At 35.0% G+C, this 19,801-nt stretch overlaps 1 protein-coding gene across 9 annotated transcripts in view; it reads left to right on the forward strand.

Moving 5' to 3' along the window:
• Nucleotides 1-19,801, forward strand: part of cnc (NFE2 like bZIP transcription factor cap-n-collar) — a 406,452-nt gene that overhangs the window by 376,460 nt on the left and 10,191 nt on the right. For 8 of the 9 annotated variants that reach the window (XM_069822992.1, XM_069822988.1, XM_069822993.1 and 5 more), the window contains 6 exons: nt 5,030-5,264; nt 10,207-10,355; nt 12,730-12,924; nt 15,324-15,428; nt 16,580-16,767; nt 18,283-18,456. In XM_069822992.1, the coding sequence (XP_069679093.1) occupies nt 5,030-5,264; nt 10,207-10,355; nt 12,730-12,924; nt 15,324-15,428; nt 16,580-16,767; nt 18,283-18,456 (1,046 nt within the window). The remainder of the gene's footprint in view (nt 1-5,029; nt 5,265-10,206; nt 10,356-12,729; nt 12,925-15,323; nt 15,429-16,579; nt 16,768-18,282; nt 18,457-19,801) is intronic. The other variant, XM_069822989.1, reaches the window with a different exon arrangement.

Consider the following 19,801-nt stretch of genomic DNA (forward strand, 5'->3'; position numbering starts at 1 on the left):
ATTATGGCCTAGAAAAAAAAAAGTTTTACATACACATCAACAAAATTTCTTCTTCTTCCCTTCAAGTATTGGTAGGCCCTATGGCCTGTTTTGATCTCACAATTGAATTTTGAACCTGGAGATATCTTCCTGTTTGGACGATAGTGAAACATGGCTATTGGGATTCTATTTGTATGCATGCAGATGATTGATCGAAAATGCAACGAAATTTATTTTCATGAAAAAAATTTTAGATTTTTATTTTAATGTTAACAGTATATTAAGAAGCAAGATGTAAGCCAGTTAAGTCTCATCACTCATCACAGCTTTCATTTTATATTAAAGTTTACGTAATTACAGTATATTATTGTAATAAATAATGAGTTTATGTTCGCCTCAGGTTTTTTCATTTTTTAGCGAATGCGATTTATTTTCAGAATTATTTTATTTCATTTTATTTTACTTAATTTCAAGTAATTATTTGATCCTGTTTGTTCTACATTCTTTCAACCTCTGTTTCATAGATAGCAGGTTTAAGTAAAACATAAAATACTTTTATTTCGAATCTGTTCTGAGTCTGGAAACAAACTTTATGTTTGTAATAACATATATCAACATATGAAAATACTTTTATTTCGAATCTGTTCTGAGTCTGGAAACAAACTTTATGTTTGTAATAACATATATCAACATATGATTGATTATTTATTCCGTCAATCTGGCTTTAAGCAATGAATTACAATGCTTAAGCCATATTGACGGAATAAATAATCAATCATATGTTAATATATGTTATTAACACGAGGCTTAGCTGAATATTTCCCAACATGAATTGTAAATTATTTATGTTTGTAGTAAATGTCTGTATTTGAATAATGAATTTGAGAATTTAATGTCTTTTTTACGGGGGTACAGTAATAATTTATGAACTTATTTAAATAAATTCTAAATTATGTACAACTAACTAGTCAAAAAAGCATACATTTCCATCATACTTGAGGTATGGTAGAGCCCTTGCATAATATAATTCAGTTTAACAATTTATATGACCTTGAATCGATATTCTTGATCAAATGTCAGCAAGTCTTGTATCAAATTGATGTGAATAATTCATTGAATGAATATTTACAGTAATGTCTTTAAAATTTTTTATTAGATTTTCTTCAAGACTATCAGTATTATGTTCACCACATGCAAGTTACCAATGTGCCGAATCTGTTACAAAATTGCCTCCATTCAATAGCGAAAGAATGTGTAGGTGCTGCGTATCAAGTACCAAAAGGTAATTTTTTTTTTGTTTATTAAGGTAGTGATGTTAAGTATAGAGTTTGTAGTAAAGTAATTACATTTTAGATGTACATTTATCATTTATGTGTAATATAAATAATTTTGCTCCAGACACCTTCACGGTATCAATAGAAAAGAACTTCAGCCTTTGGACTCTATTCATTAGACTGTGGCATTACGTAATCATTAATGAAGTTGTGTATGAAGTTTTTTCAATTATATATTTTAAATCATGATGACTACTTTTTGGAAAGACGACATAGTGAATGAAAACTGAAATTATTTTATGAATCCACGTGTGTGAAAGAGGAGCATAGTTGGAAATTCATGATTTACTTACATTAATTTATTCTTTCACATGATGTCATGATACAAGCTGTTAATTTCTTATTTATAAGACAGTATAGTTTCATTTATGAGGATCATTTCCAAAATAATGCCGCCTCTTTCTCTCCATCCATTCTAACCAATCTTTGTATATATTCTGACAATTTGAGAAATGAAACTTGTTCTGGCTGATGTTACTTTTTACAAGAGAGAAATATAGGGTCTTGTTCAATACTGGAATGTATAAAACATATGACTGCATAGAAAAGTAAATATAAATATTTCGATTGTAATATATAAACTATTCATAAGTTTCATTTTCATGTTCTGTAACAGTATCACGTCAGAAAAAAAAAAGTGCAACATTCGTAACGCCACGAAATTTGTAGCAAGCAGTATATCTTGTTCTGTGTACTTTGTAATAAATCTGTTAATAATATTCATAAATGTAAGATTTACTGTACTTCAGCCTGTATAAAGTTGTTAACAAAGTATCCATTAAACATTATTACCAGATATATGTTTCCCTTCACTCTGTTATAAATATATTTGTTATGCATCATGAATATAAACAAACATTACAACCAAAAGAGAAATAAATTCTTCTTATATATGGACAGGATATGACTTAGTCCTTCTTTGCTGTAAGATAGTCTCAAGTTACTCAAACTTGTCTTGTCCTGGAGTATCAAGGATGTTGGCCTTGCTGTATTGTCTGTAGATTGAACTAATTATGGAAAACAATAAATATGCACATCTTTTAAAAAATTAAAAAGTGTATACCCACATCTTTACCATTGTTACTTTATTAGTTGCTTAACTCAATGAACATTTTTATAAATTTTTGCTTTTTATAGTAACACAAGATATTTTCTAGAGTTGGAAAACTAACATACCGTACATACTTTGTCTACCTTGTGTACTCAGGAGATAAGTAGGCTATTATGCAGAAATTATACTTGAAGGTACCAATAAGTTTTAATGCAGTAATTCTTTGTTTGTTACATATTTATAAGGATACTCTGTGCAGATGTATAGTAAGTGCCAAATTATCCCAGAAATAGATTTTTTTTTATTTTTCCAGAAGTGTTTTTCAGAATTAATACCTTTAAAATATTGTTAATGGGTACACGCTACATTAAGAAAATTTGAAAAAAGTTAGTGTTTATAAGATTGAAATAAATACTGTAATAATTTCTGAGCTAATAGCAAGTGAATATTTTGCTCCACTACTCATAGGGACGCTCTCACTGTCACATAAATGATATGACCGAAGTTTTTACAGTGGTAATACACTAGAACCTCGATTATCTGTCCCTCATTTAATTTTTCTGTGGATTATTCGTCATAAAAAACGCGTTTCTTAAGTGGTAGGCCTATGCCCTATACAGTAATGCCTACCATGATCAGTGTGACTTCACTGAATGTGTAACTTTCGTTTGTTTCTGTGTCAAGTTAAATATGTACTTTCACAGGCTTTGGGTTATCATAAAAATTCACTTCGCACCCTTGGTCTATTATTCATTAGTAACTAGCGAACTTTGAATGGATATAAAAAGGAAATTAGCTGCGAGAAAGTGCAAAAAAATAGATTTAAGTCCATTAAAATAGATAATATGGATTATCCATTTTTTCGATTAACCGTTCACTATGTTCTGTCTATTAAAACGGATAATCGAGGTTGTACTGTATTGCTGATTATTGCCTGAGTGTAGAAAAAGTGCAAGGAGTATATTGCATTTATTCTGATTCTTTTTTTAACTTATAAAAATTAATTTGTTTTTCTTTTATGCACTATTGTTTACTTCACTTTTCTCTCTGAACACAGTTATTCTCATGGCAAGAGTACATGTTTTGTACTCAAGAGATTGGAGGTTTCATAGATTTAGATCACAGGCTTTCAGATTGAATATTGCAGAATAATCACACCCATTAATGGTTGCTGGTACTTAATGAATGGTTTAATACGTTTTGCTGGAGTTGGAGGAACATTATTTTTTAAGTAAAAGATCGTCCATGTTGAATCTTTTGTACACTACTTTTAACACTTGAATATACATAATTGATTAAATGGCGATCTTACTCGTGTTAATTATGTAAGCATGTGTGGCTTACAGCTGTTTCGGTGCTACTTGACACCATTCTCAGAGCCTACTAGATCTCGGCGCTATCTCAACTTCGCTGCCTGTTGTGTGGGTGCGTTCGTGTGATGAAGAGTTGTGTCAAATAGTGTGTGTGTGTTCTGAAATTGATCTGTGTGTTGAGAATTTGATCAGGGTGTGTTTTAGTGTGTCTGTATATTTCATATTGTTCTAGTGTGTTGAGTTTTTGGTTTTTAGGTTGTATGTGTAGGATTTCCATGTCTGTATTTATGTTATTGTATGTATTGTATTCCAGAATAATCACACCCATTAATGGTTGCTGGTACTTAATGAATGGTATGTATTCTCAACACACAGATCAATTTCAGAACACACACACTATTTGACACAACTCTTCATCACATGAACGCACCCACACAACAGGCAGCGAAGTTGAGATAGCTCCAAGATCTAGTAGGCTCTGAGGATGGTGTCAAGTACAGTAGAACCTCTTATTATCCGTGGTAATGAAGGGGATGGACTTAATGGTTAATCGAAAAAATCGGATAATCCGTACCATAAAAGATTTTCATAAATAAAGTGCATAATATATAGGCCTATAGTTTCGTAATCGCCTCCGTGGTGTTGTGTTTAACATGCTAGTTAGTGGATCAGAAGTTCACTAATTTAAGTCTGGTTATGAGTGACGGGTTTTAAGGGAACTCCTTGTGGTGGTTGTCTGCCGAAAGATAGGAGTAGAGGTCTCGTGTTGTAGATTTACACACTCGTACTTTATACAATTTACCTTTTTTTTTATTATTATTAAATCGCGCACAGTTGTAACCCCAATCTCGTATTCTGATTCGATATGAGATAAAGTTTCTGATTTTCCAAATCTCAATTATTTGCTCCTGTTTGTACTTAGCACAACACATTTTCTTTCGACACCCATGGAAGATATTTTACATTTATGTTATACTACAGTAGAACAAGGACTGAATTGTACACGGGTTTTGCAGTTGTGGAAGTTCTTGGGGTCATTACTTTGAAAGCAGGTAGTGACTATTTTACAAGTTGGGAAAAACATCCCCTCCAACAAGTAACTGTATAGGACTTTATATTTTGTCGTGTAAAAAATGGAGAGAGAGAGAGAGAGAGAAGCGGATAATCCGCCAATCGGTTAATAGGGTAACGGATAATCGGGGTTCTACTGTAGCACCGAAACAGCTGCAAGCCACACATGCTTACATAATTAACACGAGTAAGATCGCCGTTTAATCAATTATTTAAAAGATCGTATCCTAAGTAAGATACATTTACAGTTGAGAGGTCAATAATTATAATTTTGATTGTAGGCATGTATACCATGCGCCTGCTGGACAGCAACAACTCGAACAACGCCAGCAGTGTGGGTAGCATAGGCACAGCTCTCCATCCATCTGAAGAGCGCATGGATGCATCTAGTGATAGTGCAGTGAGTTCAATGGGTTCTGAACGTGTTCCTTCCTTGTCAGATGGAGAATGGATGGAGACTGGCTCTGATTCTGGCCACACCACAGGAGACCATTATGCAATGGATTACCACGCCAGGTGAGCAGAGCATTCTTTCCATTAATCAGGGGCGTACGTAAGGGGAGGGGAGCGTTACCGAGTTTGAACCACTCCTTGAACTTGTTGAAAAAATGACAAATTTAAATTTGAGTATTTCTTTATCCATAATCATTCCACCTTCTCTTATTTATTTTTCACTGTCAGAATAAGAAAATCTACATCGACATAAGGCATAGTACTCCTACCCCTCGTTCAATATAATCCCTGTTCTTGGTGCTGCGGTAGGTTCTAATTTTAACAATGCTATCTTTATTGTAGAGAGACCTACCACCTAGTACCGAGCTTGTAATAAAATGAAGCTGACGTAATATGAAACTTAACTACTTGTGAAGCATATTGAAAAGATTGTTTTGACAGTTCTACAGTGCAGATGTTAAATATTGTGCATTGTCGATTTTAAACTCATTTTAAGAATGATATTCACCTGTTCGTTAGTTTGAGTTCTGACTTCATTGTGAAATGTTCATTTAACGTTTTGTTAAATATTGTATATTTTTTCAGTTGAATTTCTATTTTAATTTGATTCAGTGTTTGTCAAACTTTTGTTTCGTTACTAATTATGTACAACAATCCATTTCCAAAAATATAATGTCGAACATGGTTTCCGAGTATTTGTTAATTTCCGTTATTCAGCGTACTGGTGCTGTATTGTTTCGTTACTAATTATGTACAACAATCCATTTTCAAAAATATAATGTCGAACATGGTTCCCGAGTAATTGTTAATTTCCGTTATTCAGCTTACTGGTGCTCTATGTACTTTCACAGTGTCAATGAAAAAGAATATTAGCACCTATCTATCTAGTCATTAATCCTTCCCATTGAAGGCTTTAAGGAACCAACTTGGACAAATACCCAATATCCCATCCCTACCTTCCCATGGTGCAGCTGTTAGTAAGCATAATTTTACAAGCAGAACTAAAGGGAGGGGCTACTCATCAATTAGCACTGGTCAGCTTGATGAGTTAATGACCGAATTTGGTATAATTTTCCTCTATTCAATACCTAATTCTCACTTTACCCTTTCCTATCCAGTCCTCTGACTGAACTCTTACTTTCTTCGATCCCGACAGTATTAGAGCATTCGAGGCCTAGGGGTTCATTTCACTTTCCTTCCTACCCTTTCTACTTTTCTGTTCCTAGTGCTGACCTGCTATGGCACTAAAATCGTCCTCCAGTGGCGTAAGGAGGGAAAATTGGTGATCAACAAGATCTCCCAACTAGGTCCAGTGGACCCGTCTACCAACATCAGGTGTGGTCCTCCAGACATTCTGAGGGTTGTGTGTGAATGAAGTAGCCACCAAAACGTTAAAATATGGTGTTCACTTAAATCGGTTACAACTTGCCATTTTTTCCTCTGTGAAAAGATTGATTAAATCTACATACTTAGACTTCAACAAACGAAATTTGATAACACAATCTCAAGGGAAAAAATGGAACTCTCTGCATCATAATCCGCAGTTGATTCCCAATTTACAACACAAATCGTCTGTAGCTGCATTTAGATTGGCAACAGGCCATGACTGTTTGGCCAAGCATCTGCATAGAATTGGAATATATCATTCTCCTAACTGTCCATTGTGCAACTCAAATCAAGAAATGGATTCGAACATCTCAAAATCTGTGCGTCAGTGGCTAACCATGACAATATCTTTGAGAAAAATATTGGAGTGCAAGAGGTCAAATGACTTTGTCAAATGCCTGGCATTAGACAACAACAACAACGTTTTGTGCATTTCACAGTTCATATTTTTAATATAAATTTTACATTATCGTTCTGGGTTCTTTGATATGTCTAATCAATTGCAATTTTACAATTTTTTTTAGTAAAAAGTCCCATAGTGTTGTCACATTATCGTTCTGGGTTCTTTGATATGTCTAATCAATTGCAATTTTACAATTTTTTTTAGTAAAAAGTCCCATAGTGTTGTCACGAGGTTAGTGAAAATTTCACATCGGCAAATGTTTCCGTGTTACATTTTCATAATGACTAGATAGATAGGTGTTAATATTCTTTTTCATTGACATTGTGAAAGTACATAGAGCACCAGTCTATAGAGCTCCAGTAAACTGAATAACGGAAATTAACAAATACTCGGGAACCATGTTCGACATTATATTTTTGGAAATGGATTGTTGTACAGTTACCCTTAAAAGGAATGAGACGACTCTTGGTCGTCGGAAGTTAAAGTTCTACAGCGCGGTTCACTTGATATCGACGTAACAATATATAACATGAGAAATACAGCAAGAATTGTTACGAGGACCACAAGGACAAGGACCAAAATAAGAATCACGAAGAAGACAGCCATTTAAGGCCACGATTTCACAACATAGCTCGGGTCCCAAGCTAACACTGCTTCTCTGTACCGAATGGCAAATGCCTGCTATGGGATCTACATTCTAGACTGCTGTTGTTACTGTCTTGTCTCGGTAGCTCATATAGTAGCGGGTCGGTTCCACTGCTTAACCGAAACGTCTCGTGTTCGATCCCAGGTGAAACTTTTTTTTATTGAGGTGTAATTAATTTCTTCAGAGTTCCTAGACTGTCTAATTTGTCGAAAAATATGAATAATTTATGCCCAATTTCTGGGTCTTACAAGTGGACTGAACCTTGTCAAAAATAAATCTTACTTGAAAGTTAAGAGTATTTTTCCTCAAACAAAAATCACAAGAAACAAAAAGAGACCTGTCAACTTAAAATCTTGTCCACATGAATCAGCTTCTATTACAGCTCTAAGTCGGTCCGGCATGGATGTCACGAGATTGTGGAATAAATTCTAATCCCCGACGAGATCTTCCCAGGTTTCAACAGCTTGATCCCACAATTCGTCTCGATTTCGAGGGCGTCGGTGGGCATAAGTGGCTATCCTTCTCTTTTTCAATTCCGCCCATAAATTTTTGATGACATTCAAATCAGGTGACTTCGGAAGCTAATTAATGATTTCGATCTCGGGTCTACTTTGAAACCATCTTTGAATGCTTGCGGTATAGTGCACGGGATGGTTATCCTGTTGGAACAGCAATGTTCCTTCGGGAAAACGTTCTAGGGGCGGAAGGAAGGAATATATTTTCCATTTTCCAGAATGTGCTCGTAAGTTCTCGCATTAAACCGGCCATCGATGCGTTCTATAATGCCAGGTCTATCGTAAGACATCCACCCCAACACGATATCACAGTCTACTATATTGTAATAATTACTCAACAAATGACATGGCCTAAGGACTCTAAACCTTTGTAATCGTTTGTCTGTGTGGCTTAGGAATATATTTTTAATTTCATTTTAATTGTTAGTTTTTAATATATGTATATATGCATTTACATTGTATGTGTGTGTGTATAAATGCATTCATTAGATTAACGTTTATAATATTATAACTTGTAATTTTGTAATTTCTGTGATCATTAACACTTAATCTGAGGACTTTGTAAAACTCTATTTCAACGTTATTTAGATCGAACTCGGTCTCTTCTACACAACACGCAGAGATCTTATCGTCTGAGCTATTGCAACGACACAAAAGCTTTACTTTCTGTGCGGAGTGTCGATCTAGTCATGAAGGTCCATTGTCGATTTAACTACACGATTTACGTATATATTTATCTCTTATTTACGTAATATCATATTTTTTGCAGTTTTTTAAATGAATTCCGGGACGATGCTAGTAACAAACCAAATAGCTTGAATCTAAGTAACTCAATATTCGTTATCTTGTGTATCAGTGCTCTGGTCTCTGATCATGCGCAGTGTTTTACATCTGAGACTTAGGAATATTCAATCGTCTCATTCCTTTTCAGGGAAACTGTACATAATTAGTAACGAAACAAAAGATTGACAAACACTGAATCAAATTAAAATATAAATTCAACTGAAAAAATATAAAACGTGCCACAACAATGAGAAAATACTGTGCTCATTCTTGGTAGTCCAGTGGTCGTTTTGGGCCCTTATCTCGGATTTACATAGGCTCAACCGTGAATGATTGATTTTTAAGTGCAACAGAATCTTAAGTGCGGCTTCCATTAGATGAGAAAACAAAACACTGTTGGTTATATCACAGTCTAGTATATACAGCTCTATATGTAGGGAATATGCATCCATAGATAGTTGCTAACCACTAGGATCGCTACTATCGCCTCATCACAGACAATGCGAAATAGTACCAGCACAGTCTACACAGTCTATTGTTCCTAGTACCTTCAACAACTCAAACTTCGTGACTGTATCTGTATATACTAGACTGTGGTTACATTTAGTATTTTCTGTATTTATGAATAGAGATGATTGAAGTCAAAATTCTATGTCGAGGTCTGTCTTCACACCTTTCTGCACTGCAGGTGAGACGTCAACACGAAAATTATGGTGGTAGAAAATAGTGAAACTATGTATCTTAAAAATTCCACCCATTCACAGCTTTCTGACATATATGTACGAAATAAAACCACTTGAGAAAGAGTCATTGACTCTAGCATTTGGTTTCTTGTCATCCAAAGTTTATTTCTAATGCTATGTTAACTCATTTCTCTTAGCTTTCGTTTTAAAAGTCGAAAATTACGTTAAAAGACGGGATTGATTGATTGATTGATTGATTGATTGATTGATTGATTGATTGATTGATTGATTGATTGATTGATTGATTGAGTCCATTCAGCTTGTTAACAAAATGTACTGAGCTCTCTTTATTTGGAAGTAAAATGACTGAATCGTGTTCTTTTTAAATTCAGTTTAATACAATACTTTCTTCTGATTCACTAGCCTCTGTAATTTAAATGATTCATTGTGTATGTTATACTTGATAGAGTTGTGTTCTAGATTTATTTTTCATTGCATTGTATGTGGGAATATTACTATTATAGACACAGATTAAAAACTGAAATTAAATTAATGAGATATAATTTTAATTATATATTTTTTATAACAGCAAATACAGAGCATACGACTACAGTTATTCAAGTCGTCAACACGCAACTGCTGGAGTGGGGTCCTCTGATGCCTCTCACCGGATGCCACCAATGGCTCAGAAGAAGCACCAAATGTACGGCAAACGCTACTTTCAAGAACAAAGTTCAGGTAATATGCGAATCTCTTTGTTATTTTGTATAAACTGTGAATGAAAGTTACTCTGCATTCCAGGATTCGAATTAAACTTTTTACGGGGGTCGAGAATTTCTTTTAATTCACTTTAACTGTTGAATACCTGAAGTGCATGAATATCTTAAAAAGTTTTTTTTTTTTTCCATTTGGTTTATTTTACGACACTTTATCAACTGCTATGATTATCAAACGTTTGAGTGAAGTGAAGGTGATAATGCCAGCGAAATGAGTTCAGGGTCCAGCACCGAAAGTTACCCACAATTTGTTCTTAATGGGTTGAAGGAAAACCCCGGAAAAAACCTCGTCCACATAACTTGTCCCCATCAGGATTTAAACCCAGGCCTGCTCATTTCATAGACATGCTAACCATTGCTTCACAGCGGTGGACGAAAATATCTACCATTGCTGATATATCATATACTAAGTTTATATGACAGTTAAAGTTAACAGCTGACACTCCACTATTTTTGACATAATTATGGCAGTACAAGAAGGAACCACAGTCTTTATTAAAACAGGTGTGTACAACATTCAGCCATTTTTTATTTATTCTGGAGGCCTAGTTCTGAACCTCGCAGAGTGAGAGTGATTATGGGGTGTTGGTGGAATGAGGGGAAACGGGAGAACCCCGAGAAAAACCCCTTGTACCTGCTTTGTCCATCACAAATTCCTTAATAACTTAGACGGGAATCGAATCTGGGTCGCTATGATGGGAGACAAGAGACTAACCACTCAGCCACGGGTGAGCTTACAACAACTTATTGCATTCCTGTACCATAAATTTTTATAAATTACAGTGCAATACGCATGGGCAGCAACTAATAATATACACTCATGCTTTGGGAGGAGGAGAAGGATTAATTTACGTGGATGAATAATTTTTAGTAATTCTATAATAAATATGCAACATGACTTAAACAACAAAGGCCTCAGATCATTCTACATGTTAGGACAACTTGTTAAAATATATTCAAGAGCACAGTGGTGTTATATATTCTCAAAAATCAGCAACCACATACTTTTATAGTTTAAAGCTTTATAAATAATAATAATAATAATAATAATAATAATAATAATAATAATAATAATAATAATAATAGTTTGCGCTCGGGCGTGGGTTCGATCTCCACTTGGGCTAATTACCTGGTTGGGTTTTTTCCGAGGTTTTCCCCAACCATAAGGCGAATGTCAGGTAATCTATGGCGAATTCTCAGCCTCATCTCGCTATCACCAATCACATCGACGCTAAATAACCTAGTAGTTGATACAGCTTCGTTAAATAATCAAGTAAAAATAAAAACAATAATAGTAATAGTAATAGTAGTAGTAATAATAATAATAATAATAATAATAATAATAATAATAATAATAATAATAATAATGTACTTATAAATGGCTTTTAGAGAACCCGGAGGTTCATTGCTGCTCTCACATAAGCCCACCCTCGATCCTCGTTCTAAGCAAGATTAATCCAGTTTCTACCATCATATCCCACCTCCTTCAAATCCATTTTGATATTATCCTCCCATCTACGTCGCGGCCTCCCCAAAGGTCTTTTACCTCAGGTCTCCCAACTAACACTCTATACGCATTTCTGGATTCATCCATATGTGCTACATACCCTACCCATTTCAAACGTCTGGATTTTATATTCCTAATTATGTTACGCGACGAAATAGTAATAATAATAATAATAATAATAATAATAATAATAATAATAATAATAATAATATTAATAAGCGACTATTAATGACATTTCATTTGATGATAACTTAATTTACATGTTGAGGTACCGAGTTATTGCATCATTGTATAATCTAAAAATTTTAATTATAAATTAATTTAATTATTACTATTTAATACGAGAAAAATTCGTACTGGCACCAGGAATCGAACCCAGGACCTCTCAGCTCTGCGCGCTGAGCGCTCTTTCCAACTGAGCTATGCTGGGACACGATCCACGGCGCCGGCCGAACCCCTCTCGTAAAATGAATATGTGATAAATTAATTTAAATAATTAATAATAATATTAAAAATGATAAAATAAATTTCTCTCTGCTGGGCGTAGGCATATAGACTGTAGCATGGGAGAGACTTTTGTCCTCAGAAGAGAAAAGAATGAATAACTCTACGAACTATAGACAAGGGGAAATGCTTCCCACCCCCGACCTCTCAGTTAATTCGAATCCTCCTGCATCCTTAATTTGCATTGCTTCAAACATAATTATATTTCTTAAAGGAACCTGTAGATATAAGGTGGCATTTACAAGACATTCTTATTGGACTCCCTAAACATATCTGTATAATTTGAGAGTGAACATGATTTGTTCAATTCTGCATGTTCTACCAGGAGGCTCTTCATTGGGTAGTCATGGAACCACGCCTGGTCTTCCTCCAACCCCCATCAAATATGAGTACGGGGAGCCTGGTGCGGGAGCTGTTGCACCGGGAAATGCATTCAGTGGGGCTGTTGAGGGAGCAGTGGGACCGAAGCCACCAGAGATGAAATATAGCTGTAGCTTGGAATTCGCCCGACATCATTCAGGTTAATTGCTCATCTAGTTACTTGCTATGACACTGATTTGTCTCTAGACTGGGTTAAAAGATAAGTAGTATTTTCCATATTTTTTGTTACATTGAATTTAAATAACTTATACACAACCAGTTATTACAATAGATAATTTTTTTTTCCATTTTGAATCTTGCATACACTACTTTTAACACTTGAATATAAGTAATTGATTAACTAGCGGACTTACTCGTGTTAATTATGTAAGTCTGTGCGGCTTACAGCTGTTTCGGTGCTTCATCACACCATCCTCAGAGTCTACTAGATCTCGGCGTCATCTCGTACTTCTCTGCTTGTTGTATGGGTGCGTTTGATGGTTGAAAAGTGGAGTCAAATAGTATGTGTGTACTGAAATTGATCTGTGTGTTGAGAATTTGATCAGGGTGTGTTTTACAAAATATACAAACACAATAAAACACACCCCGATCAAATTCTCAACACACAGATCAATTTCAGTACACACACACTATTTGACTCCACTTTTCAACAATCAAACGCACCCACACAACAGGCAGAGAAGTACGAGATGACGCCGAGATCTAGTAGGCTCTGAGGATGGTGTGATGAAGCACCAAAACAGCTGTAAGCCGCACAGACTTACATAATTAACACGAGTAAGTCCGCTAGTTAATCAGTTACTTAATTTTTTTTGTGTTGTACTCTAAGCCCTGTATACATAACATTTGTATTTAAATCTGTGTGAAACTAAGAGCACCTGTATAATAATAAAAATTCATTCAACAGTAAAAAACAAAGAAGTAAAAGAAATAGAGAAAAAAAGTTCGTTATACTGAGATCTGAACTGGGGCCCTCTTGTATATGATCTACATTATTGTTCATTAGGCTACACTCACTTATTGCCTGAAATTTGGTTTGTTTTTATTTAAAATACCGTTGTCTTGATAATCCATGTTGAATCTTTCGTACACTACTTTTAACACTTGAATATAAATAATTGATTAAATGGCGATCTTACTCGTGTTAATTGTGTAAGCATGTGCGGCTTACAGCTGTTCCGGTGCTTCTTCACACCATCCTCAGAGCCTACTAGAAAGCATGAGTAAGCAACACACATTTCAACACTTCTCAACAATCGAACGCACCCACACAACAGGCAGCGAAGTTCGAGATGACGTCGAGATCTAATAGGCTCTGAGGATGGTGTGAAGAAGCACCGAAACAGCTGTAAGCCGCACATGCTTACACAATTGAACACGAGTAAGATCGCCATTTAATCAATTATTTAAAATACCGTGTTTCCACATCACTATTTCTCCTCATGAGATAATAATTAACCAATTTCTTAACACAGGTATTCATTAGATTGCATAGACCAGATTAGTATTTTATGAATGTAAGTCAATTCTGAGGATTGTTTTGCTAAAGAATCTGAAGTTTATAACTTCAGTACTATTTGAGATTCTTGGAATGCAGTATTTTAGAGTAAAATAATATTTTTCCTATATCTACTGTATGTTTGATTGACGTATCTTAAGACTCAGTGGTCTGCAATTTAAGATTAATGACGTAGCTGATAAGTCAGACAAAGAAAGAAACTAAACTTAAAGTAAAAACAACACACAATTGTTTGTGTGGATTTATAACTTAAAATAATAATAATCCGTGGCGCTACAGCCGGCTGCTGGCCTCACGCCCACATGCCGAAGCAGAAGTGGACGATCATCCAACCAGAATGGCGGTATCGTGTGGTTAGCACGATGATCCCCCCAGCTGTTATAGCTGGTATTCACAACCGGATTTTGCTACCTATCGTAGCTCCCCAAGTGCATCACGATGCTGGGTGGGCACAGCTCCCATACACTGTCCGAAATTTCATGAGAAAATTTCTTCCCCCATGAGGACTCGAACCAGCACGCATTCCGTAATGGGAGTCCTAGGCAGGATGTCTTAGACCACGACGCCACAGCGCGGGACGGATTTATAACTTTGAATATAAAAAAATAAAATTAGTTTCAACTACCACCAAAATTTTAAATTCTGATGGAAGTATTCCTCGAAATATTTAAAATTAAATTCCTGATCTTAACTAGAAATCTGCTGTTACTGTGATAGCATGAGTAAGCATCTTCATAGAATTTATTTATTAATTTCCCCAAATTATTTGTTGTGCACAAATAAAAAAGATGTGGATGTGGAACACTTGGCAAACTGTGAATCTCTCAAGACTTTTGTAGACCTTAGCCCAAATATTGGGAAGCAAGAAGGCAAATTACTTCACTGAAACACCTGAAGTCTGTGGGCAAGATGGTTTCACTCTTGTTTTACCAAAGTTCTTCATATTTAGCACAAAGTAGTAAAACAGCGTTAACTACATAATCAGCATTGAAGTGACAACATAATTTTGTGTATTTCAGATGCAAGGCCTGCCCTGGAGCATATTCAGCACAACCACTCATATCACCTTCCTCCTGAAAGTGCTGGTGCAATGCAAAGGCCTGTTGCAAGAGACAAGCAGAAAGGTATGCTTCACTATAGCTTTGAAGTGAATTATTATTATTATTATTATTATTATTATTATTATTATTATTATTATTATTATTACTATTATTATTATTATTATTATTATTATTATTATTATTATTATTATTATTATTATTATTGTGTTTTAGATGTTTTTAAAAATTATAAAAAACGAATTGTATTTTCTTTTGCATAAGTACAACAAAAATTACGCTTTCGTAAGGTATAGTCATTATGTTACTAAAATTTGACGGATTCAGACATAATGATGGAATATAAAAAAAGATAGTTCTTTAAAGCTTTATTATTTTGAAAAGGAGTAGTTTTTTTAAACTAATATATGAGAGAGAAAAAAATTATCACATCGATGTTTGTAGTTCTGATCATCATTGGTACCACATTGTAATCATTTTGTTGCCAAAGAAAGTATTCCACAGCTTGAATTCATTTGACATTTATCAGGTCCACACCTCAGTTGGTAGAGCAGCTGGCTACGGACTGGAAGGTCCGGGGTTCGATCCCAAGTGGTGACAGGATTTTTTCTCGTTGCCAAACTTTCAGAACGGCCCCGAGGTTCACTCAGCCTCCTATAAAATTGAGTACCGGGTCTTTCCTGGGGATAAAAGGCGGTCAGAGCGTGGTGCCGACCACACCACCTCATTCTAGTGCCGAGGTCATGGAAAGCATGGGGCTCTACCTCCATGCCCCCCAAATGCCTTCATGGCATGTTATGGGGATACCTTTACCTTTTTTTACCTTTTACACCTGTGGAATAACGGTTAGCGCATCTGACAACGAAACTAGGTGGTCCGGGTTCGAATCCCAGTTGGGACAAGTTACCTGGTTGAGATTTTTTCTGGGGTTTTCCCTCAACTCAATATGAGTAACTATCAGTGCTGGACTCCAGACTCATTCATCGGCATTATCATCCTCATTTCAATCAGATGCTAAATAACCTGAGATATTGATACAGCATTATAAAATAACTCGCTACAAAAAAAAATAACATCAGACTAGTGCGGAATTTTGTAGTTGTACTTTTTTTTTTAATTATATTATATCTGATATGATACCAATAATAATATATCACCACTACATTTGACATAGTACAATTACTAAAAAATATGATGTTTAATTTTTCTTTTTAAAGGCCGAAAAACTGAAGAGGAACACTTGAACAGGGACGAGAAACGTGCACGATCAATGAACATACCGCTGAGTGTAAGTGACATCATCAATCTTCCCATGGATGAGTTCAATGAGCGATTATCGAAATATGATCTAAGCGAAGCACAGCTGTCACTCATCAGAGACATCAGGAGAAGGGGCAAAAATAAGGTTTGTGCTGGCATGACTATTAATTTGATTATGGTAATAAATTATTTTAAATGTAATTATTTTTTTAATTTTCCATATTTTTTTGTATACATCTGTTCACAATTCTTTGAAGTATGGTCTATATCCTTCAGTTTAAGCTTCGTAGAATTAGATTATTTCGTATTTCTGACTTTATCATGGATCACTTACATTCAGCCTTCACTTACTTAAATCTTGTGCTGTAGCGTTGCCAGAGTAGTTTTGACGTAATTGTTAGCCTTTCCTCATAGGAATGTGAATGGTTCAGTAGAAAATATCGACGTTCCTTGCTTCAAAATCCTTGTATATTAAATTTCATACCTTAGTACAGGGCTGGGCAGCAAGAGCGGATTCTACTCTCTCATGGGGAGCCATATGATTTCTCTTCATTCCCGCCAAACACAGCGCAGCGTTGATTCAGTGACGGATGAATATTAAGCATCCCCGTTTAGAGATCGGTTCCATTCACGATGCCCAGCCTGGCTTAGTACTACAGTAAAACCCCTTTTTAATACTGTATTTCCATTTTTAACGACTAATGTGTTGTTCCAGCCAAATTACCATAAGAATAATGTAATTAATTTCTGCTTGTAAGGAATACTTTTCAAGTGTATTTTGTGATAATGAAGCCCAAAATATCGACTTGACTTTCAGTAGTCAATAGTACCGGCATATTTGATAGTATATCTCAGTCGATAGTAACGTGGCACCATGCAGGGGCATCTTTATCATTCTGTTTGGTCTTGCTTTGCATTGTTTTCACACCGTGTGATTGTTTTGTTTGCTTTGTTCTTGCAAGTTGTGTGGAGCCTGTTTCCAAGGTTTTTTTTTTTAATGTGTCGTTATAATGTCAACTAAATGGAAGGAATTAACTATCAGACAGAAAGTGAAAATAATAAAGGATTTCGAGGCTAATCCTCAAATAACACTATCGCATATGGCAAAAAAGTACAGTTTGCCAATTATTTCATTAAGAATGGGAAATAATGAAGAAGAAAAAATAAATTTTCAATGCTTAGTTTCATTGTGGTTCAGGTTCAACCAAACAGAATAACATTCGTGCTTCAGCATTTGAAGATTTAGAAAATATTATAATGAAATGTATTGTACATAATAATGCCTAATTAAATGATTATAATGTTTGGTATATAACACACATTAGTACTAGTTATTTTAGCCTTTCCTTCACATTTTATGTAACCCCCCCCCCCCCTTTTAAGGAAAACTCCTATTCAAGGAAACGAAAAGTAATCCCTTAGAGCTTCGTTAAAAAGGGGTTCTACTGTAACTTTTATTGTTATAACTTAACATAAATATAAATATATATACATATATATTTGTCTATTTATTTATTTATTTATTTATTTACTTATTTATAGATTTATTATTTGTTCATTTATTTACTACTTTATTTATACAAGTAGCTGATAATACGTACATGTATATTTTATTTCCGAAGTTTTTGTCCTACAATGATATTAAATTTGCTTGAAACAGGTGGCTGCTCAAAATTGTCGCAAACGAAAACTGGATCAGATATTGACATTGGCTGATGAAGTGAAAGAAATGAGAGATCGGAAAAATCGTCTGTTGAGGGAAAGAGAGTTTAGGATGACAGAAATGCAGAGAGCAAAGCAGAAGTTCACCCAACTTTACAGACATGTCTTCCAGGTAAGTTCTCAGATCTTGTATTTCAGAAAGAAAGAAAGGTTGTAAGTGAAATTTCTATGTTCTGCGTTTTTTAAGCTAGAGTCTGAATTTTTTAATACAGCAATCTCTTGTTATAAGTACCAATTCCCCCAAGTTTTATTACTACACTAGATCCTCGCTAATCCGCTAATCTTTCTTCTAACTTCATGTTCTGTCGCTAGCAAAACTCTGCACAAGATATCCGAGTTATCTGGAGAGTTCTTCAAAATTGTAACAGCAGTATTTTCACGTAGGCTGCTGTGCACGAGAAGTATTGAACATTGTAGGACTGGGCCTACAGCGAATAGGGATTATAAAGAATGGACACTTCGCGTCGGTACCTTTGATGTAGCCGGACTGATTTCAGTGACCTTCAAGCCAGCTAAAGCATGAGATTCTGCTTTCTCCCTAGAGTTGGCGCTGACATCACACCAGCTAGCAGTCGACACAGCGGAAATATAACACATATAATTAATACATCTAGGTACATTATGTACTCAAATAAAATAAATTGGATCTATAAAATAATAAATCCGTCATTAATTGTAATGTCTAGACTCTAGAGTTCCTTTATAATGAGAGTTGAGACGTTGACCCCAACAACAATTAAAATATGTAATGATGTGATAGCGCTGAAAATGGAAAAACAAAACTCTTACGAGAAGTAAAACCATATAGCCTACCTATATTATATTATATACAAATATTAAACGAATTCGATACTTAATTTTATAATGTATTATATTATTATATAATATAATTTATTATATCTGAAATATAAAATATTATCACAACTAGTTGGTCACTGAGAAATAAGGAAAAGCCGTTAACTTGAATTTATTTGAAGCAAAGCGTTACTGGGTTATGCAGTAAGGTAGGCGATGTTTGGATCCCGTGTCTTAACTCTATTCTCATTTATTATCTTAGCGTATTCTCGGTTACACTAACCTCTAGCGCTTGAAAGTGGAACTAAACGCTGGCGCACAGAGAAACAAAACACAGCAAATTTCGCTCAGTGTCCATTCTTTATAATCCCTATTCACTGGGGCCTATATTAGAACTGAAGTTCTGTCTGTAACTTACGAATGAAAAGTAAGGAGTTACTAAGAATGGCAGATATCAAGAAAATTTGATAGTGGACAGCATAGTTTCCTTATTTTATCATGTACCGGTACATTATCTATAGTGAAACTGGAAATTAAAATGTATTAAGTATACTTTTATTTGAGGAGGGGCAGAAGAGATATATAATACAAATATAAACAGGGTAAAGAGTTGAGGGAGAGAGACAGGTTCTGTTTGTAGGCGTCTATTTGCATGTCTGTCT

Source organism: Periplaneta americana, chromosome 4 (assembly GCF_040183065.1).
Source record: "Periplaneta americana isolate PAMFEO1 chromosome 4, P.americana_PAMFEO1_priV1, whole genome shotgun sequence".
Lineage (NCBI taxonomy): Eukaryota > Metazoa > Arthropoda > Insecta > Blattodea > Blattidae > Periplaneta > Periplaneta americana.